The 23,242-nt window shown below is 38.7% G+C and overlaps 1 protein-coding gene across 1 annotated transcript in view; it reads left to right on the top strand.

The window, feature by feature from the left end:
- Positions 1-23,020, top strand: part of LOC148041001 (GTPase Der (DUF707)) — a 44,542-nt gene extending 21,522 nt beyond the window's left edge. The window contains exons 2-15 of the mRNA XM_087675508.1: positions 12,803-12,934; positions 15,147-15,224; positions 15,671-15,781; positions 16,161-16,247; positions 16,407-16,525; positions 17,214-17,315; positions 18,285-18,401; positions 18,502-18,567; positions 18,741-18,807; positions 19,051-19,104; positions 21,189-21,275; positions 21,702-21,764; positions 21,878-21,913; positions 22,007-23,020. Coding sequence (XP_087531634.1) covers positions 12,803-12,934; positions 15,147-15,224; positions 15,671-15,781; positions 16,161-16,247; positions 16,407-16,525; positions 17,214-17,315; positions 18,285-18,401; positions 18,502-18,567; positions 18,741-18,807; positions 19,051-19,104; positions 21,189-21,275; positions 21,702-21,764; positions 21,878-21,913; positions 22,007-22,099 — 1,212 coding nt within the window. The 3' untranslated portion in view covers positions 22,100-23,020. The remainder of the gene's footprint in view (positions 1-12,802; positions 12,935-15,146; positions 15,225-15,670; positions 15,782-16,160; positions 16,248-16,406; positions 16,526-17,213; positions 17,316-18,284; positions 18,402-18,501; positions 18,568-18,740; positions 18,808-19,050; positions 19,105-21,188; positions 21,276-21,701; positions 21,765-21,877; positions 21,914-22,006) is intronic.
- The last annotated feature ends 222 nt before the right edge of the window (positions 23,021-23,242 follow it).

The raw sequence follows: 23,242 nt of genomic DNA, 5'->3' as shown, positions 1-23,242 counted from the left end.
GTGCTGTTCATGTAAAATTGAGGCATCTGCGTTAGAAATTGCAGACATTATGCGCGTTTGAATTGGGGATTTCGCCAAATTTACTGAAATTTTACTCATTTGAGTGAAATTTCTCAACATTGGATCCATAAAATTTGGGGCTTTTGCTGTATTGGTGAAATTTTGTTCAGTTGAGTCAGATTGGTTGACATTCATGCATACTTGGACCCGGAAATTTTGGGGCTTTTGCAAAATTTTGTGAAATTTTGCTATATTTGCCCGTTTTATGCTCTCAAGAACATGTATTAATGCAATTGGGTTAGATTTGATAGTGAAAATTTGGGGCTTTTGCTGAAATCTGTGGATTTTGGCAAAGTTGATGCGTAAAATGCACTTTGGTAATATTGCTGAAGCAATCTTGTTGCCATAAGCAGAGTGATTTGAGCATTTTTTTTTCTCCCGCTTGTGCGATTTTGGAGAAATTGCAGAGATTTCTTGGTGTTTAGTGTATGAGAAGTTGATACAAGCACATATGTATGTAGTACACATATTGGACAACTCCCATTGAGTTGATGTATTGCTGATTATTCATGCTGCAGCAGTCTTAGTGATCATTTGCAGATCTAGGATTGTTGGAGATGTATTTTTGGTGATATTGCTGAAGTGGGAGCTACTTTCCAGTCTTAGTGATCATTTGCAGATCTAGGATTGTTGCAGATGTATTTTTGGTGATGTATGCATCTAATGTATGCTGAAATTGCAGTCATACTGCTGAAAGTCATTCGTTCTACTGCTGTACACATACCTGGACTGATTCTCGCTATTATTTGCTGAAAATTTGAGCTGAAATCAGCTGAATATTCAGCTCATTTTTGCTGTCATAAATTGCAGCATTGAATTTCTGGTGTATTGCTGAAAAATGGCTGCAAATGCTTCTAGCAGCAGTGACACCAAATCCCTCTTTGAAATCAAGAGGTTTGATTGCACTGGCTTTGACTTGTGGAAGAATAGGATGTAAGGCATTTTGTATCTCAAGGACTGTGAAGATGCTCTCTTGGAGACTAAGCCTATAGCTATGACAGATGTGGATTGGGCTAGACGTAACAAGAAAGCCATTGCATACATTAAGATGGCAGTGTCTAATGATGTACTTACAGACATCAAGCGTCTTGATAGAGGTTATGCTATATGGAAAAAACTTAAGGACACTTATGAAAATACAACTCTTGTGAATCAAGTACATCTTATGCGTAAACTTGTGAACATGGAGTTGAATGAGTCTAAGCTAGCATCTGAGCGTTTGAGTGTTTTCATAGGGTTTTGAGTCAGTTGTTGCAGGCCTCTGGTTTGACGGCTTTCGATGATAAATTGAAAGCTATTTTCTTATTGATGACTTTGCATGACAGCTGGGAATCTTTGGTTGTGTCACTTAACAACAATCCCGCTTTGACTTTTGATGGTATTAGAGGTTCAATTCTTAATGAAGAAATCAGAAGAAAGTCTAGTGGTGAAAGCAGTGGCTCAGCTTACCATGTAAGAGGTAGTTCTGAAAAGAGGGGTAATGCAGCCAGTAAAGGTTAAAGCAGAAGCAAAATCAAGGGCAAACAACGAGATGTCACATGCTATAAGTGTGGGTGTAAAGGGCATAAAAAGCCCGATTGCCGGTTCTTCAAGAAAGAGCAATAAAGAAAGAAACAACAGGGTAAGAAAAAGAAGGATGATAAGAAAGATGATGACAACTCTTTCTCAAAAGAAGTTGCAAAGGAAAATGTTGCATCTAGTATGGTCATTGAAGAGCTTCCTGACACTGAAGAGATACTTGTTGTAGCCTCATGTAATGATACAGATATTATGGCAGTAGCAGGTGATATGCACATCACCAAAAAGGAGGTAATTGATGACTTACTTTCAGCTCATGATGGGTTGTCACAATCATGGATGGTGGACAGTAGTGCCTCTTTTCATGTTACCCCCTCTTTGGAGTCATTTTTTGAATACATTGTAGGTTGCCTAGGCAAGGTTTACTTGGGTAATAACTATGCATGTGCAATAGAGGGTGTTGGCACCATTCACTTGGCTCTTGAAAATGGCCAAGAGTTGATTTTGCAGGATGCCAGGTTTGTACCTAGTATAAAGAAAAGTCTACTATCAGTTGTGCAACTTGATGCTAAAGGGTATTTTATTACCTTTGGTGGCGGATCTTGGAAGGTCCATAAGGGCTCTATGTTGATTGTTAAAGGCAGCAAAAGGGGGACTTTATATTACTTGTATTGTAAAGCATTACTTGGCACGTTCTTGGTTGTGGCTGAAGTTCATTCATAGATGGAGCTTTGGTACAAAAGACTTGGTCATATGAGCCAGAAAGGCCTTCAAGTTCTCTCCTCTTTAGGGAGATTTGATGTAAAAGGCTCTGGTCTTGAATTTTGTAATGATTGCTTATATGGAAAACAAGTGAAGTCTCCTTATTACTCTGGTGTCGTTAAGAAATCTAATGGTCTTGACTTAGTACACTCTGATGTGTACAGTATGCTTGTTAATTCGTATGGGGGTGCACGCTACTTTCTTACTTTCATTGATGATTTTAGTAGAAAGTCATGGGTGTATGTACTTAAGAGCAAAAAGAAAGTGTTGGATGTTTTTAAAAAGTTTCATGCTTTTGTTACCACACAAAAAGGGCTTAAGTTGAAAGCCATAAGAACAGATAATGGGGGTGAGTATGTCTCAAATGAATTTAACAAGTTTTGTGAGATGCATGGCATTAAGAGGGAGGAGTTGATAGCCCCTTATAATCCTGCATCAAATGGCGTGGCTGAAAGATTTAACCGCACACTTTGTGAGACAGTCAGATGCATGCTGTCCACAGCTAATGTCCTGCAGCAGTTTTGGGGAGAGGCTCTTAAAACTGCAGTTCATGTATGCAATCGCTCTCCCAATCGTGCATTGGAAAATGGCATTTCTGAAGAGGTTTGGTTTGGCAAACCTGCTTCATATGACCATTTGCGTGTCTTTGGTTGTGATGCCTTTGTGCATGTACTTATAGAACAGAGGACCAAACTAGACATGAAATCCATCAAGGGTATCTTCATGGGATATGGAGATGAGGGAGAGATGGGTTATAGAGTTTGGCTTCCTCAAGGCAGGAAGATAGTACGTAGCCGAGACGTAGTATTTAATGAGCCAAAGTTGCTGAAAAATGCTACACATGGTGATCTTGACAAAAAGAAGGTCAAATTTCAGCATGAACAGCCAGCCATTCAGCAGCCATTAGCTGAAAGTTCTGTCCCTTTCGATGCTGAAAATGAGCAGCAACCTATTGTGCTACAGCCAGAAGATCATGGACAACAAATAGATGCACATGATGAAATAGGACAGCAAGAAGAACATGCTGAAAACAGATTACAGCAGCAAGAAAATGCTGAAAATCAGCCACCTGGTGATGGTGTGCACATTCCTCAGGATGTAGGCCCACTGATGAGGGTGAGCCTTTGACAATTAAAGAGGCACAGTGTTATATCTATAAGGTAAATTAAGGGAAACATGCACGAGGCATGACCGTCCAGGGTCTTGGGCGCCCGAACGGGTTTTAGGGGAGCCTAGAATTAAAGAGAGTCCAAGAATAGTAGGACTCACCAAGGTTTGACGGCTGGCAATCGGATCACGATGAGTATGGCTAGCAATGAACTAGGCAAGGCTGGGAGGTGAAACACATCTTGTGCCCATTGAATTTTCAGACTGATTTCTTCTAGTCTTCTTTCTGATCTTCTGAGTCTCACGACATTGGTATGAGAGCGGACACAGGCATTGGAATCTTTTTCTTGAGAAGTCGTCGAATCATTCTGTCTTCAAGAGCCAACGGGTCTCGCTCTGTTTACCCGTGAAGCTGTTTTTCTCCGGCGCCTTGGTGACACGTCATATGAAATTTGATGTGAGGTTTATCTTCGCCACGTCACTTATCATTTGGTGAAAAGAGGCTGTCCTTCACGTCTAACGCTGTATCCTGGATCACGTGAATTCCGTGAGACGCAAACAAATAAAATTGACGCTACCCTCTGGTCTCTCTGTGACCAGCCGACTACACGGTATCCTCTATTGTTTGGTATCTTTCTTGCCAGCTCCAACTGCACTTGTATGACAAGTACAGGCTGGGCAAAGAACAAGTTCAGGAAAGGTGTATTGATGGTCTGGGTGATCATTAAGAAGGGGACTAAATACTAGTCGTTTCTGCAAATAAGCTCCATTTCCTGCGTGACCGGCTTAGTTCGGAAGATAAAAATTGTTCCTCACTGATCGGGCTTACCAATAAATCCAGCAACAGCTGCCGTGTTATTATAACCAGGGAAGTAGTTTACTTTGTATGTAAATTTCTTATCTTTGCTTTCCAATTCCAGTGTATTAATGGCAGAAAAAGGGAAAGAGGGAGTAATGGAAGGTGCTAGTTCTGGGGACCACCCTATGGTAGATCCCTATGAATCGGAGATGCAAGAAGAACAATGGGAAGAATTCTTTGCTACACGAGAACAATTTGATGATCTTACTGCTCGTGTGCAGGCTTAGGGGGTTTAAATGGAATTTTTAACTCAAACACTCACTGAAATAAAATCTCAATTAACTTTATTGTTAGAAAGGGATAAAAATAAGATAGAAACCTTGGATGTCCCATCTTCATCGAAAGATTTAGATGTGACTATGCGAGATCCTAAGGAACCCCACCACAAGTTGAGGGATAATCCAGTTCTAAAAGATATGAAACCCCCTCAGTTTCACGGGGAGGAAAAAGATAGAAGTAAAGATACAATCTTTAATTTTCTTCAAAAATGGGAAGATTTACATAAACTTAAAAATACTCCACCACATCTCCAAGCATTGGAGGCTAGTTTAACTTTGGGGCCCAAAGCGTATAAATGGTGGCGAACTTTAAAGGAGGCAAATAAAATAATTGAAACTTGGGTTCAATTTGAATCCGTCTTTTTGAAAGAATTCCTTTCTGAAAATGAAATGGAAAGAAAGTGGGAAGATTGGGATTATGTCAGACAAAAGGGAAGACCCCTGCTGACATATTTGGAGGAATATTGTGAGATAATCCTCAAATTGGAAGGAATAGATAAATTTCAAAAGACAAGAGGATTCATCTGGGGACTAGATAAAGCCTGTAAAAAGGAAGTAAAAAGGAGTTCATAAGACGCTGGAAGAGGCAATTAAATTTGCATTAATCAATGAAGATAGTATGCGTCCAGGTACACTCACTAGTCTCACTGATATGGAGCCCAAGTCTAAGGAATTGGAAACCTCAAAATTTGTGGGCAAACTTAAAAGAAAAATGCCATTTTTAAAGGGTAAAAAACAACCTTTTGAAAAGAAACAATATGTGAGGCCAAAGTTAAGCCCTGATGACTTTGATAAGGCTAAAAAAGAAAAGCTGTGTTTCAATTGCCTATCCCCTAACCATGCTACTTGGAATTGCCCTCAAAAGAAAAAGGGGGAAGACAAAGGAAAGGATAAGGACAAGGGCAAGGGAAAAGAAAAACAAATCCATGTAGTGCAGACCTTAGAATTAACGGGACATGAAAGGTATAAATCTTTAAAGGTCTTGCATATGGATGTACAACACAAGTGTTGTATATCAACTTCTATGTGGCATCTTACCTTTGGCCCACATGATTTAGTTAGAGTATATGGATTGATAGCTGGAAAGAGGGTTAGAGTCATGATTGATGACTCTGCTACACATAATTTTATAAATTATGCACTTGTTAAAAAATTGCAACTTCCCCAACAAAAGAGTGGCCATCAATATGTTGTTCGTATGATGCAAGGTCAAGATAATAAAATATGGAATACAATGGTATCCAATTTGAAAATTGAGATTCAAGGATATAAAGATAAACTTTATTTCCAAATTATGAACATGGAAAGAGCTGATATTGCTCTAGGGAGGGAGTGGCTATGGGGATTGGACCCATCCTTAAAACGTAGTTATCATCATAATACACTGGAATTTGAAAGGGATGGTAAGACTTTTGTTATTCAAGGTGAACATGAAGTATCTGATAATCCTTTGCTGTGTTCTACTGAACTTCAAAAGTTGATAAAGAAGGAAGTTTGTGAGGTATACATGTTATGGTCTCTTCCTGTACAAGACACTTTTACTTTCTGTAATATAAAGCAATAATTTTCTTATGTTTGTGAGTTGAATATAAATAATGAATTAAGTAGTTTATTAGATGAATTTAAAGATGTGTTTCCTTCTGATTTACCAAGCAGCCTTCCACCAGATAGGGGTAATATAAATCACCTAATTGACACAAATAAGGATACTCTCCCTATTTCTAAACCACCTTATAAGTTAAGTGAAACGCAGCACCAAGAAGTTGAAAGACAAATTAAGGATTACCTTGATAAAGGGTTTATTCAACCCAGTAATTCACCTTGGGCTTCGCCAATTTTATTAGTAAAGAAAAAAGATGGTTCTATGCGACTTTGTGTTGACTATAGAGCACTTAATAAAATAAGGGTGAAGAATAAATTTCCTATGCTCAGAATGGAAGATCTTTTTGATCAATTACAAGGGGCAAAATTCTTCACAAAGATAGATTTAAGATCAGGCTATCACCAAGTAAGAATTAAGGCACAAGATGTTCCTAAGACAGCATTTCGTACTAGATACGAGCATTATGATTTTTTGGTGATGCCTTTTGGCCTCATTAATGCACCAGCTACCTTTATGAAGCTGATGAATAGTGTTCTACGGCCCTATCTAGGACATTTTGTAGTAGTCTTCTTGGATGATATCTTGATCTTTAGTAAATCAAGAGAAGAACATTTGGAACATTTACAATTAGTATTCCAACTGTTAAGAACACATTCCCTTTATGCGAAGAAAACTAAATGTGAATTCTTTGCACAAGAGGTCAAATATTTAGGGCATATTATCTTGAAAGAGGGAATCAAGATGGATCCAGAAAAAGTTAGGCCAATTATTGAATGGCCATCTCCAAGGAACCTGGAAGAGCTGCAGATCTTCTTAGGTTTATCTATATTTTATTGTAGATTCATTCGAGATTATGCCAAAATAGCTGTTCCAATGATAGACCAACTTAAAGGGAAAGGAAATAGCTTTAATTGGGGAACAGACCAAAATGAAAGTTTTCAAAAAATTAAAGTAGCTATTGCTACAATTCCAGTATTATTAATAGTGGATCCCAATAAACCATTTGTGGTTGAAACTGATGCCAGTGATAAGGCGATAGGCGCGGTCTTATTACAAGAAGGTCGACCAGTTGCTTTTAAAAGCAAGAAATTAGACCGTGCAAAACAGAATTATTCTGTTTATGAGAGGGAGCTGTATGCAATTGTACATGCAATGAAGAAATGGAGGCACTATCTGTACGGTGCCAAACTTTTAATTTTATCGGAGCATGAAAGCATTAAGTGGCTTAACGATCAACCGGATCTACACGGGCGTAAAGCCAGATGGGCCGAACTCCTCCAAGAGTTCGACTATGAGATAAGATATAGAAAAGGAAAGTATAATATAGTAGCTGATGCACTCAGCAGAATGCCCATCATTAATGAATTGAGTTTTACTCAGTTCACTTCCAACTTGCTTGAATCTTTAAAAGGGAAATGCCAGGTTGATCCGGCATATTCCAATATATGGGAAGCAATAAAAAATGGGGATCCAAATGAAAGTGCTTCTACTGAGGAAGGAATATATGAGGATGTTCAACAAGGAAATGGAGCATTAGGGGTTGCTCAAACTGGATTCAAGTAGAAGAATTTTACCATTGATAATGGTTATTTACTCTACAAGGGTAGGGTATGTGTCCCGAAAGATTCAGAAATAAGGTGCCAGATACTCTTTGAGTGTCATGATACCCCTAGCACGGGACATCCAAGAGTTAATAAGACTTATAGTCTTATTAAAAGGTAGTTCTATTGGCCTGGAATGAATAAGGACGTCCTTGACTATGTGGCCAAATGTAATTAATGCCAGGTTAATAAAGCTGAAAGATTGAAAATGGGAGGACTTCTCCATCCACTAGAGATTCCTTCGGGAAAATGGGAGAGTATCTCCATGGATTTTATCGTTGCTTTACCCAGAACACAGAGGGGGCATGACTCTGTGTGGGTGATTGTGGATAGGTTAACCAAAATGGCTAGGTTCATTCCAACTTCAAGTGATGTTAAAACACCAGAATTGGCTAGATTGTTCGTAGAGAACATATACCGATTGTATGGCCTTCCGGCAAATATAGTTTCTGATCGGGATAGAAAATTTGATAGTCAATTTTGGCGTACGGTATTTAGGAAGTTGGATACTAAACTTAGCATGAGTACGGCGGATCACCCGCAAACTGATGGGTAAATTGAAAGGGTTAACCAAATCCTTGAAGGTATGCTTAGGGCATATGTAAGTAAAAGGCAAACTAATTGGGAAGAGTATCTACCGATAGCAGAGTTTGCATATAATAGTGCCAAGCACTCTTCCACTGGATATAGTCCATTTATGTTAATGTATGGGTTTCAGCCCAGAGCTCCTTTTGCAGTAGGACTGCATAAGGAAAAGGTTCAGGCAGCTAAGGATTTTTTTGGAGGATATGAATAGTATGTTAAAATTGGCTCAAGAAAATATTAAAAAAGCTCAAAATTGAGCTAGAGCATATGCAGATCCTCACCGAAGAGACATCTCCTTTAAAGAAGGAGAATTGGTTTATCTTAAGATGCCTGAACAAACTAAAACCATGAAAACGGGACAATGTCCCAAAGCTTTCACCCAGGTATTGTGGTCCTTTCACAATACTTAAAAAGGTGGGAGAACTGGCTTACAAGCTCCAACTACCTACTGGTAGTAAAATACATCCAGTTTTTCATGTAAGTAACTTAAGGAAGAAGCTGGGTGATTTGGATAATTTAGTTTTAAATGATAATATTGAGGAGCTATTAAATGACCAATCTAATCCACATGAACCGGAAATAATATTAAATGTTCGTAATAGACGAACAAGGAATACCATTTATCAAGAATATTTGGTTAAGTGGAAAGATTGTTCAGAAGAAAGCTCAACATGGGAGCAAGTAAGTACTTTAAAGAAAAGGTTTCCCAATTTACAGTTAGACCTTCCAAGTATCGTTTTCGAGGACGAAACCGATTCTTAAGGGGAAGGAAATGTTATATTTATAAGGTAAATTAAGGGAAACATGCACGAGGCATGACCGTCCAGGGACTTGGGCGCCCGAATGGGGTTTAGGGGAGCCTAGAATTAAAGAGAGTCCAAGAATAGTAGGACTCACCAAGGTTTGACGGCTGGCAATCGGATCACGATGAGTGTGGCCAGCAATGAACTAGGCAAGGCTGGGATGTGAAACGCATCTTGTGCCCATTGAATTTTTAGACTGATTTCTTCTAGTCTTCTTCCTGATCTTCTGAGTCTCATGACACATAGTCATGTGAAAACAAGAGAAAGTGGGAGCTTGCTATGCAAGAGGAGATGAAGTCTCTATATGCAAATAACACATGGGAGCTTGTACCTTTACCCAAGGATAGGAAAGCTATTTGTAATAAATGAGTTTACAAAGTGAAATTATTGATGGGAAGCCCAAGTACAAGCACGGCTGGTTGCTAAGGACTATACACAGAAGGAAGGCATAGACTTCCAAGAGGTCTTTTCACCATTGGTGAAGATGACTACACTCCGTGTTTTGTTTGCTCTCACTGCATCCTTGGATTTAGAGTTGGATCAGATGGATGTGAATATTGCTTTTCTTTATGGTGACTTGGATGAAGAGCTGTATATGTAGCAGCCAGAAGGATTTGTTATTCCAGGAAAAGAGCATTTGGTTTGTAAGCTGAAACGTAGCTTATATGGGCTGAAACAAGCCCCTAGACAATGGTACAAAAAATTTGATACCTTTATGCTCAACCATGAATTTAAACACAGTCATGCAAATCACTGCTTATACACTAAAAAGGCTGATGGTGGAAGCCTTATTGTGCTGGTTTTATATGTGGATGACATGTTGATTGCAAGATAGCATAAGAGTACTTTGAATGCTCTTAAAAGGCAGCTGAGTTCAACCTTCTCCATGAAAGATTTGGGGGCAACTAAACACATTTTTGGCATGGGCATTAAAAGAGACAGAGGACAGCGTTTGTTGTTTCTCTCACAGGACAAGTACATCAACAAAGTCCTTGACAGGTTTAATATGGTTGATGCTAAGCCTCTTGGTGTGCCTTTACCGCCACATACAAAGCTTAGCAAATCTGAATACCCCAAGGATAATGCAGCTGCTAGTGCCATGAAGGGCATATCTTATGCGTTAGCTTGTGGATCTTTGATGTATGCCATGGTTGCAACTCGCCCTGACATTGCTCATGCGGTGGGAGTTGTTAGCAGATTTATGTCTAACCCTAGCAAGCCACATTGGGAAGCAGTGAAATGCATCTTTAGATACTTGGAAGGTACACAAGAAAAGTGTATATGCTATGGAAAGGGTACACTAGAGTTGGAGGGATTTTGTGATTCAGACATGGCAAGAGATCTTGACACTAGGAAATCTACCAGTGGGTATGTTTTTACTTTGGCTGGTGGGGCTATCTCTTGGTGTTCAAGATTGCAGAAAATTGTGGCGATGAGTACTACAGAAGATGAATATATTTTAGCCACTGAAGCTTCTAAGGAAGCTATTTGGCTTGGCCGTTTGGTCAAGGATTTTTGTCTTTTTTTACGCACTTCAGTGCTTGGTTGTGATAGCCTGAGTGTAGTATGTTTGGCTAAGAATGCCATGTTCCATGCACGTACCAAACACATAGATGTTTGGTATCACTTTATTCGACAGGTCTTGGATGATGTCTTGTTACACTGACTAAGGTCAAAACCCAAGATAACCCTGCAAATGTTCTCACCAAGTGTCTTGCAAAGGCTCAGCATGAGCATTGCATTCGTTTAGTGGAAGCTGGTTAGCTTAAAGATACCACTTCGGGCCTTTAAGTGGGAGGTTATTGGGTGTAAAGTCCTTCATCTGCGTGTAAATAGTCTTACGAGTGTGAACACACACTTAATGTACCCTAACATATAAATACATTCTTTTATTCTCTGTGTACCATCATGATCTGGTACACCTATCTCTGCGTTCACTCTCTCTGACTCTCAGCTGTGCAACTCACTCCTTGATCTTGTACTCCATTGCACACTCTCTCTCTTTTAAATCTACATGAAATGAAATCTACTAGTGTGCAAAATGACAAGATATAACAGCTATCACCATATAGGCAAAACTCGAGTGGCGTCCCATGAGAAGGAACGCATGTCTAACTCATGTGAGCACATATGATGGCCACAATAACCTTTATGACATGAATGCTCTTTCCAAGGGGAAAAATAGATAAGGTAATCACATAACTAATATATCGGGAAAAACAGATAAGGTAATCATGTAACTAATATATCAATGTCTTAAAATTACATGCATTGGGAAAATTACATAAGGTCAATACCTAACCAGTATATTTATGCAGATCAGTTTGAGAGTTTAATGTGCTGAGTCACCCTATCTTGTGGTCACCCATGAGAGCTGAATTTAAAGCACAAAAGTGGCTCGACAGCTGTAAAAGAGGCGATTTTGGCAAAAAATGAAACAATCACGGATCAAGGAGCTGGAGTTTTTCTAGATGCTTTTTGATGCCAAGAATCCAAGATAAGTATCCGTTTCGTCGATTGGAGTCCGTCTGACCTCCCATTTAATGGCTGTAAGGTTTGATATTATGAAGTAGCTACTGGATTTAGAAGCGAAAAAGCAAGTGACAAATGCTAGAATAATAGATTTCAATGCCAAGAAGCCACCCATCTAGTCGGATTGTGAATCTGAGGTTATCTTAATATAATGTATGGGATTTCCACTTGTCTTTTGATTTTGTTGTGAACCATTTCTTCTTAATGTGGTTGGCCAACTATATTTTTCAAATTTCATACATAGCACAAATTTTTAGTAGCTTTTGAACACCCATTACAATCAACTTCTAAAAGTTTATATCACTTGCTGAAATTGTGCAGCGATTGGCTATATAATGAGCTAAGCATAGTCAAATGTCCATGTAATGATGTGAAATTGATACTCTTTTGAGTGGAAAAAGTCTTTCAAGCTTCTACAATTTGACTATATAACCAATTTGCTTCTTAAGATAACTTCATCACATGATAGGAGCATGGATCATGGCAACAACTCTTTTTCATAAATCTCTTTAAGCTTCTTACTGGGATGATGTTTCACCTTTGCTTGCTCATGGGGTTGGTTAACTGAAGAGAGCGAACAACTTAACAAGAGAGCGAAGATCCACCTAGATAGGTCCCTAGGAAAGTTGCCCTAGAAATTTGATGTAAGCTAGGGAAATGATGATTATGATTGGGGGGAGATAGAGATGAACAAATTTAGGAGAGTTGTTGAGTGCAAGCAAGTGGAAATGAAGTAGGTGAATAAAGTTGTTGAAGGGCAGTAGCTACAAGCGTGATATGTGTTTTCATGTACTTCTTTATGCTTTTCTTAGTTAAAAATAAATCTCCAATCCCTTAAAATCTTTGAGTTTCTCCAAAAGTATTAGTCTTCTAGATTTGGATACTTAACAATATTATCATCTTATAGGAAGGCTATATACGCTCTCAAAAAGTAGTTAGAATTTTTAAGCTTTATTGAATCAAAGCAATTTGTATAGATCTTTTAAGCATTATTGGGTCAAAGCAAATTGTATAGATCTTTTTGTAAGCAAAGGTTGCTAGGTTTTACATTCAACTTTTCATTTTTGCAAATATTTACATGAATCATTTCACAGTTGGACGGGACAACACATGGAGAATGGACTAAATGGTGGAAAGTATGGTGGTCAAAGATGATTCCTATTGGAAGCCTTGCGGTACTAACTTTGCTTCTTGTCAGCATTGCCGTCCTGGAGTATCGGACTGAGGTAGCCCTTGTTGAATTTCCCATGTGATATTATTGTCATCAATTAGTAATAAAAGGGACAAGCTTTGTTATGTTTTGTGATTATGTTAACAATGATTCAAAATTTGCAAAATGCTTTTCCCATATTTAACTCTTGTTTATGAAACTTCTTGTTATTAGATTCCTAGTTCATTCCCTTGGTTAATAGTAAGGCTATTGTTATTGGGTTTTAGGAGATTTATAACAGAAGGGGTGAGAGAAGACCATCTAGTTTAGATGAAGGTTTAAGGAGAAACTTTAACATTATTGAAAACTCAAGACATGTGTACTTCGGTAGGATATGTCTAGTTAGGTTACTAGAGAAGATATTTCTTGAATTTATCAAGTTTGATTTGTTGGAAGAGAGAATTCCCTTAGGGTCTATATGCATACAACTCTAGCTTACGATGGTATAACATTCTTAGATTGTTAGTTATTATTCATCCCTATTATTGCGTATATTGTGTTCACACCTAAACATGCACTTTTACACACATATGCTTGCCACCTTTGTGAATAGTTACTTCAGCTAATAAAGGCCACATGCTCTAGTAGGTTCTATGCACGACACGACTTCATGATCTCCGACATTTTTTGAGGAAAAAGCATTCCAGTAATAAACACTTTAGTTGAACTAAACAAGGACAAAAATACAATGGTAAGCCCTATAGAGGACATCAATGATAAAACATAATATCCAAAAAGTCTTCTAGCTAACTTGCAAGGAGAAAGTGTAATATGAGGGCTATGTGAATAACCAATATGGTGGTTTGTAATGCCAAGTCATATAAGAGCTCTTCTCCAGGCCTTGTGAGCTTTGGATTAGTAATGCAAAGTCATATAAGAGCTCTTCTCTAGACCTTGTGAGCTTTGGATTAGTCTCATAGGTCTTTGTGTTTCCTCTATTTTTGTGCATCTAGCACATGCTACCAGGAACTTTCCTTGTGCCAATTGTTAGTAGTGTATATTTCATGGGTGTTAAGCTCTTTATTAGGCTTTGTATTGGGAGCCTTTATGGGAAGTTGGGCAGCCCATTTAGGGCTAGCTCATTTGCCTCTGGTCTCATCCACTACATGTGCCATTCACCTGTGTGGCTTGTACGGTACATCTCATGTATTTTGTCGTGGACTCCATTTCCCATTCATTCATTGTTTGAGTTCTTATCTTCTTTCTTTCACTGTTCATTCTTCAGCAGTTATGATTCTTCCACTTCCGTTGCTCATCCTCACATGGCATGAGATGACTAGTGTTGTTGGTTTTGGTGCTTTGTGCACTTGGACAAGATTTGCATTGTGAAGGAAGTGAAACATGGTAGAGGTGTTGATGACAAGGAGAAGTGCTGCGTCCGATTCTCAAAGGTCCGATATTTAGGAGTTGGATTATTAGAATTGGACATCTGATTCAGGGTTGGTCCAATCGACCGATCAGATGGTCTAAGTCCTCGAGTGGTCCGATTTTGGGTGGTCCGTTGGTTCAATTTTCGTGCATCCGATTTTGGGAATTGGATGACCGATTTGACATGTGTCCGATTTTCGTGTGTCCAACTGTAGGAGTCCAATTCTGGGAGTTGGACGTTCGATTATGGGATTTTGGGTAGTTTGATTTTGAGCATTTGATTCTGAATGGTCTAATTTTGGTGCGTCCGATTGTGGGATGTCGAGTTTTCAAAATCTGAAGAACCATCAAACTACCATCGAGTCCATAGACCATATCAAATTTTTACCACTGAGTATGATCTCATCCTTATGCATAGGGCTCAGCAAGAAGTTGAAGGTAAGCCTGAGTTTTTTCCTTAATATTTGGTGCATAGAACTAATGATCTTGCGGGACCTTCGGAATCTCCACTACAGACTAGCCATCTGCAAGTGCAACCTAGCTCGGATTACACATCACTTCTACAATACTTCTTTTCTCCAATGCCAAATACGAACCCTATTATTTTAGATTCTATGTCAATTGATTCTGTATTTTAGGTTGGATCAGAGGATGCTCGTCAAGTAGGGACTCTTCAAAACAAGCTTTGGTTTGTGAGTAATGAGAAAGACATATACTTCTTTATAAACTCAAAACCTGATTTCAGTCTCTTGGAAATGATTATGTTAAAGAAATTTTAAGGACTCTTCTTTGATTGGCACTTTGATCAATGGGTCTTGGTCCATTTAGATACAGAGTATGACAATTGATATTGTATGCAGGTGGTTGCACGGATAAGAATGCCAGCATTATTAAACGTTTCAAACTCTTCTGTGATTTCCAGTTCCCCCCCTTGTGAGGTGCTCATTTTTCTTACACATGCTTTGTCTTTATGCATAGGTGATACTTAAAGTGTAGTTTCTAAATTTGGTTGCATCCCATGTTGGTTCATGTATTTTGCTTTGTCATGTTCTGTTTAAAAGGAAAAAGTGAAGATAAGAAATTCCTCAGGAGTGAAGACACCAACTAAAGATGTTTCGTCTATATACATTAGCTAACCCAGCATATTTCACTTATATCTGGATCATGAGTCAAGTATATCTGCTACAAGGCTATTGGCATCTTGGTCCAGCCTATTTGGAGATTGAATGATCCTAGATTTTAGTAGCAAGATTGTTTCAGGATTTTCCTGTCCTCATATGCAGTATTAGTGCTGCTTAATGAAAAATTGCTCACCATGTGAGTCATGGATGAATCCAATTTGAATGTGTTTGATCTGTAGTGCTGCAACTTTTGCTTTTTGCAGGGAAAAGACGATTCTTTCCAAAAGGCGAACATAATTTCATTTCCCAGAGGGGTTATGCATGAGACATCTGATCTGTATTTGCGATCTTTGTCCGCAGATCCTGTTGCAGAGGTGATTATTCTGTAATGTTTTGAGTATGTCCTTTGTGAAGCTCTCAATGAAAGACAAACTTCTTCTTTTAATGTTTGAGTATGGCACTCATAAAGCTCTTACTGAAAGACAGACTTCTTTCTGTTCACAAAATTGTATATTGAAGAGCACCTTCTTAGTTACCATATATATGTTGTGGTTCATTCTTGTTCTATATTGTTAACTTTCAATCAATTCCTGCTTGACAATCATTATGTGACTTGATCCAGATACTTTCTCAAATTCATGTATTTGTTTTTTTCTATTTTTTTGATCCATGTGACAGTTTTGACATGCAAATCTTTGTACTGTTTCCATAAACAGTGAGCATATTTTCACGTTTTCTTTTGGAATGTTTCAGTCCAGAAATGCACCATCTTCTCAAAGCTTGTTGGCGATGCCAGTTGGAATTAAACAGAAAGAAACTGTAGACAAGATAATACAAAAGGTGACACAAAATTAATCAGCATTTTCACTTGTCTGTGAAAATTCGTTTTGTTTAACTAGAGCATTCCTTTTGTAATCAAATGGGTTTTTCGTTTTGTCAGCAGCTCATATAGCTTTCTCCCGTCCTTTTTGTCTATATAATTAAGTTTTATCTTGTCAGTTTCCTGCAGACAAATTTGTCGTGATGCTGTTTCATTATGATGGGATTGTTGAGCAATGGGACATTTTCCCTTGGAGCAAGCGAGTAATTCATGTAGCAGTTGTAGACCAAACGAAATGGTGCGGAACTTTTTATTGCATGGCTGTTTTTCATGAGTATTATTTATACATTAGTGGATGCTTGTTTCATAAAGGATACTGCATGCATGAACAGGATCAGAACTGCAAAGAAAGGGGAAGGGGGGCAAAAGAGATATCCATGTCTTAAATGCCATCCTGGAGGTAAAATACAAATGGAGGTCAGATGTAATACAAAATGACCCCATGCAATCATCCAAAAACATTCTCATGGGCCATTGTAATATAGATGTCAAGGTGTGAAAGAGTGTAGGGTATAACTCTGGTGGCATGTCCATGTATGCTAAGTGAATGTTGAATGCATCCTGTGTACCCCAACTGCCCTATGGGACTCGCCCAAGTCCTCTCTAGGATGTCCATCCTAATCACTTGGTTCAGCTCTGGACTTCGGAGTCAGAGGCGAGGACAGTTGAGGCTGTAGTCAAGTGTTTTTATGTCCTGTTTTGCACGGCTGCAAAGTATAGGACATTATAGAACCTTATTCTTCTGGCTTACGCAGCTGGTTTTTGGCAATTTCTTATGGGGAACAATTAGGTTTGCATATTAGAATTATCTCAAAAGAACTGAAAGAGCATGGATTAGTGTGCATTTAAGGAATATAGAGAGGAGGGATGGAGCAAGGGAGGAGGAGAGATTGGCAATTTGATTGATGTGATGAGCTAAATGGCAGGTGGTATGCAAAAAGGTTCCTACATCCAGATGTAGTTGCACCCTATAAATATATATTCGTTTGGGATGAAGATATTGGTGTAGAACATTTTGATGCGGTCAGGTATGCCATGTACCTCTCTCTTAAAAGAAAAAAAAGCAATCTCTCTCTCTCTCTCTCTCTCTCTCTCTCTCTCTCTCTCCACATACATAAATGCATACATACATGCAACATACTTACATATGTATGTGTGTATAGGCTCCTGTTATTGGGTTTGGGCTGTCTTTGTGTAGTTATAATGTTTGTTACTGGGGCTTAGAATGATCAGAGTTTCAACCTTGTTGAATTGAATCACTTAGATATGGGCTGCTCATGTGGCTCTCGGAGTACATGAGGGTATCTGTGCTTTTCTTATGTCACTTTTTACACCAACCAAAATGGATTTTAGCATATGATGTTGCAAATGCAGGAGTTCCTGGTACTTGTTTATGCTTTCTTAGTTCAATCTCGTTTGGCAATTCAATGTACATAAACTAATTGCTTTTTCAAAGCCTCATTCTAAAGGCTCTTTATTCATTAACTACAAAGCGCTCTACAGACACAAAGAAGTATGCTTTGGCATGCTTTTGGGAACAAGAAAGTGACCATTTGATTCAATTGTAAGAGTGATTGTTGGGATGTTCTAGTGGTTTTTTGTGCATGCAAATGTTGTTGCTAGATACATATGGCATTTGCTATTGTTTGGCTTGAACTATATAACAATTGATCCCAAGGAATTGCTAGTGTCGAGCATTTGAAAATTAACCCTCAATATTGCATTATATTTGAGTTGCTTCTTCACTAAATATTATAAAACTTGGCCAAAGGCCTTCAAATGAGCATATTTGCTTGGAAGTTGCACCTAGTTATCAACATAGTAGAAATGAAAGAGGAAGATACATAAGGGATACTTTTTTCTTTGCCTATTCAGCAATTTCTGTATAAATTCAATAAGATATTGTGAAGCATAAACAAATGTTCTATCATAATGTATTCTTCTGTTTTGTGTTATTGAACTTCAAGCATGCTTCTTACTTGATCATACACTCTCAGGTATTTGAAAATTGTAGAAAAAGAAGGTCTAGAAATATCACAGCCAGCCTTGGATCCCAAGGTGTCTGAGGTACATCATCAGATAACAGCTCGCAGAGCCAAAAGCAAAGTTCACAGGTAGATGTACATACCAGTTGTAGATGACTCTCTTCAAGCCCTCATTATGGTTGACCTAGAAGATTGTTTTTATGCTTAATAGCATGTATGTCATCAACAGGAGGATTTATAAATTCAAAGGAAATGGACTGTGCTTTCAAAACAGCACTGGACCACCATGTACAGGGTAAGTTTGTCTGGGTTCAAGTGCACACTTTGCAGAACCACTATGGTGGATCTATGTTCAGAAAATTATCCATATGTGACTGCCTTCTTGAGGTCTGTTTATATTGGAAACGAAAAGAGTCGACAGTTCGAACATCTGATTGTGAAAATTGCTGGAAAATTGATGCCATGTAGATGGGTGGAGATGATGGTGCCTGTTTTTTCCCAACTGGCATGGCGTTGTGCCTGGTACATGATTCAGGTGTGAAGCTGGCAGTGCTTAATTAAGAGAAACAATGATTAGCAATTGAATCTCAAATAAGTTTCATGCATTCTACAGTACCTCTACTAGAAACCATTGTGAAAATAGTATCTGTAGCTTATTTCGACATAAGCTCTTACAATTTCAGAAAAGGATTACCAGTGGATAAACATCTGCTTTGAATGACATTTCTGTCCTCGTGAATTCCTTAATTTTTTATGCCAAGGGTTGCTTTCTATGCAGAATGATCTGGTGCATGCTTGGGGTTTGGACTTCAAATTAGGGTACTGTGCTCAGGTATTTCTTATTCAATCTTATTCTTGGGATTGTATTTGTCATTATACCTTTTTTTATTGAAAAGGCCAATGAATTGTTGAAAGAACCAGGAGCCAGAATACAACTAAAGGTCTTGAGATTCATGTGTTTTTGCTTACCAAAGAGCTTATGCAATTGGCTTCTCCTTTTGTATGATGTTGTGATGCTTTTTGTCACTGGGTTGTTTTGGGGTGGGGGTTGCGGCTTCCTAAAAGAAAGAGAAATTGTCTTCCACTTGCATCAGCCCAGTGGGATCATCTCATTGACCATGATGCAGCTTGGGATCACACTTAGATTATTAATTTAGATTATGAGATGTAGGAGTTTACTAGAAAGGAAGGCTATTAGTCCAAATGGTTGACTATTGACGTTTTACTCACCAAGTCCACCACCACTGGCCTACTAAAGTCAGATGATCATTAGGTCACATTATTTCTAAATAAGATATCTTCTAAATATTTCCACTCCATGCACAAATCATTTTCTTGCCCACGTTGCCAACCCTATGCATTTGAGAGCAGCTCCTATGTTATGCATGGTAGTTGCATGACCGACTCCAGATGCACGGACTTGAGTTCACTAGTGGGATCATCACATTCACCACTATGCAGCTCGAGATCACACTTGACATATTAATTGAGATTATGAGCTGTAGGAGCTTACTAGAAAGGAGGGGGTGATTTAGCAGTCCAAATGGTTGACTACTGGTGTTTGCTCATTGAGTCCACCATCACTGTCCCACCAAAGTTAAACGATGATTAGGCAACATTACTCTAACTAAGATGCTTTCCAAATACTTCCAATTCATGCAGCAAATCATTTTCTTGCTCACCTTGCTGACCTTTTGTGAATTGGAGTATCAATTCCTACGTTATGCACATTGGATGACCAAGTCCTACTAGGGAGAGGGATCTGGTTTCCTCTACTTCAAAGGGGCAATTAGGGGATCACATGAAAGGATTGGAAAATAAATCCTAAAAAGCTGACTCCTTTTATTGAATGACCCTCCCTTCTCAAAAACTGCTTGACAGCATTTGTCTTGGCCACCTTTGAACTGGTAATAACTGTTCATGATGGCATTCACTCGCATGGGCATGCCAAAATGTGAGAACTGTGCGAGGAATGGCCTGACCATTTGCATCTCCAATTGACTTGATATTAAGAAATCTCACAGCTCAGGAATTAATGGGGCCCAATGTTGAGATCTGAAGTAAGGTAATTGATGAAACAGCTGTGTGTGGGTTGTTGGTATCTTAGTCACTGGTAATGGACTGATATATGGGGGGGTTTTCCACACGAGAATAGATGCAACTCGAGCTTTTAGTGTCTTGGTTGCTAGATTTATTGTGGAAGCCTTCCATTTGAACGTGCATCTGTTCCAAATCGGATAAAAAGGAGCATAGATAGTTGTACAATAATTTGACATGGACAAACCAAAGAGTTAACGAGACAACATGAGCTGCATGATGGTTCTTGTCTCATCTTAATGAATAGCAGGTCATGAATATCAGTAGGCACCAAGTCATCTTTTATGAACTGGCATCTGAAGTATGCAGTGCTAGGAGTTTAGGCACTTTTAAAGGTTGCTAGATTTATGTGGAAACCTTTCATTTGGAGGTGCATCAATTCCAAGTATAATAAGGAGCCCAAATAGTCATACAAAAAATTTCCCACGAACAAACCAGAGATCTAATGAGGCAACATGAGCCACATGATGCTTCTTGTCTCATCTTTAATCAGCTCTTAGTCCATGAATGTGCCAAGGCGTAGAGATTATGAATATTAATAGGCATCATGTCATCTTTTTTTGGTTTTCCAATTTGACATCCAGAGCATGCATTGCTTAGATCCTTAAAGTTTGGGTGCTTTAAAAATTAACCAGGGAAGGTGTTATTGTGCCAGCACTGTGTAAAATAGCAGGAAAATTTAAGCTGTATGTTATGAGATGGAACTGGCTTGCTTGATTTGAATGTTGGTTTCACAGTCACTGATTGCCCAATGGTATCTGTGCCAACCCGTCTTTTATGAGTGTCATAAAGCTTTGCTTATTTTGTTGTATTTGTAAGGGTGATCGCAGCCAAAAGGTTGGCATCGTGGATGATCAGTACATTGTGCATTATGGAATACCATCTCTGGGGGGTGTCATTGATCAGGTTATTTTTTTTCTGGCTTTTAAAAGTGCAGCTATTGATGATGTGATGATCTATTCTGTACTGAAATACTGGTCACAGATCTTTGTTGCTACTTTCAATTATCCTGATGCATGGTACCTTGTCATCACTCTAGTATCAGTCCATGTAACTCTGTGGGAATAATATTTCTTCTCAAAGTGCCAGCTATTGGAGGCTGCAGCAATGTGCACAGCTAAAAAACTGCTGGCTATGAATGCATGTAGTGTCTGACTTATTACCGACCTTGTATCTTGTGAAAGAGTCAGACCTTGGATTTGTTAACCAGCAAATAGAATCTAGCTCATTCTCCATTCTAAAGTACGATGTCAAAAGCAGATTGTTCTAGAGGTATGTGCAAAGATTAAAGAAAGAGATGATTCTAAATGTGCCATTATCTGTGTGTACCAGAATGAGGCTGAAAGTGACAGTGCAGTAACTAATCCACCACTTCCATTGAAGAAATACTCAAAGGTCTAAGCACACCATCTTAATTAAGACTTAAAACCTTTAGTATATTGCTTGCTTGAGAGGGTTTTCATACTAATGTTTCTCTATGCTGATACTGCTTTGTTAATCATATGCAGCCAAGCTCGAATACTGACCAACAAGAACGAATGCGAGTATGAAACCATTCTTTAATTGTCGTACATTCTCTTTGGCTGTTCTCAAAGCCAACGTTACTGACAAAAGCTTTCTGGACCCCTTATTCTCAGGTTCGACGGCGCTCATATGTGGAGCTTGAAATTTTCCGTAGGCGATGGAATGAGTCTGCTGAGCAAGACAAATGCTGGGTTGATCCTTACTGAACTGATATAATACAAAGGCTCCTTGCTGAATTGCTTAATGCTGGATGGACAAAAACTGCAACCCATCTGCCTCAAAGATCTGCAAGCATCCTGTATAGTACAGAGCCTTCTGCATTTGCACCTAAGTTAAGATGGGGGAAGGAATCTTTGTGAAAACGGATGGCTGCAGTATGTACTTCATGGGAAATCTTAGCTGGATGGTCCTACAAAACTCTATCTTAAGAGTTCAGTGTGTCCATTCTCTTGTGAATGGCCAACTCTTCTCCAAAGCATACTGAAGTGTACCTTGAGGTCCCTGGCCAAGTCCTGACAGCAGCAAGCTTTGGGTCCGGTTACTGAGTTGCGAAATTCTTTGTTGCGGCAAGAGAATAATGAAGATCATATCTAGTATTTACAAAAAAAAAGAGCAAGCCTATTGGCTATTCCAACAGAATATTAGTGAGTTTTGCATTGACCATCATGCAAAATGCGCTTAACATTGTACTAATGGCTACCATCCCAAGCTGCCACAAGTTAACTGTAAGTTACGGATGAGACTTACTCGTACTGAAAAGAACTCATCGTATTGTAAGACATGGCAGACATACTAGCTTAGAGATTTGATAAACTGGGGATCTATAGCACACAAAATCATGTATACCTATTCTAGCCTAAATTTTTACCGAGTGAGAAATTAAGTCTGGATGTTCTTGGCAATTTCAGCCTTCAGCTGAAACCATTAAGCATGCATCGGTTCTTGCCTCTACAGCACGATCACCTATGCCTGCCTCTTAATACCACCACAACTCTTTCTCGGTGTGTGTTTCATATTTTCCTACTATCTCTTTTCTTAAGACGATTTTCCTAGAGAAAATCTGAAAACAAAAAGATGTAGTGGCCTTTAAAGTAGCCACCCTTGAGAAAGATCCTCAATGTCTCAATGTCAATGAAAAAATAATTAAGGGCATGTAAGGGGTGCACACGATCATCGCCGTTTTGTTATATTAGCATTCTTCCCTAAAAGCAACCTCCCACTAAATGAAAATTTATCTTTCTTACAAGTAAGCTTGTAAACAAGTTAGGTGTGGTCAATTTTTCAATAATGATCCACAATGCCACTATAGCATTGTAATAATGTATGCCATAATGGGCAATGCTAACAAA

This window comes from Lygodium microphyllum, chromosome 1 (genome assembly GCF_053477565.2).
Source record: "Lygodium microphyllum isolate KBCC chromosome 1, Lygodium_microphyllum_v1.1.10, whole genome shotgun sequence".
Lineage (NCBI taxonomy): Eukaryota > Viridiplantae > Streptophyta > Polypodiopsida > Schizaeales > Lygodiaceae > Lygodium > Lygodium microphyllum.
The sequence above is the reverse complement of the archived record's forward strand: the minus strand, read 5'-3'. Positions and strand labels throughout refer to the sequence as shown.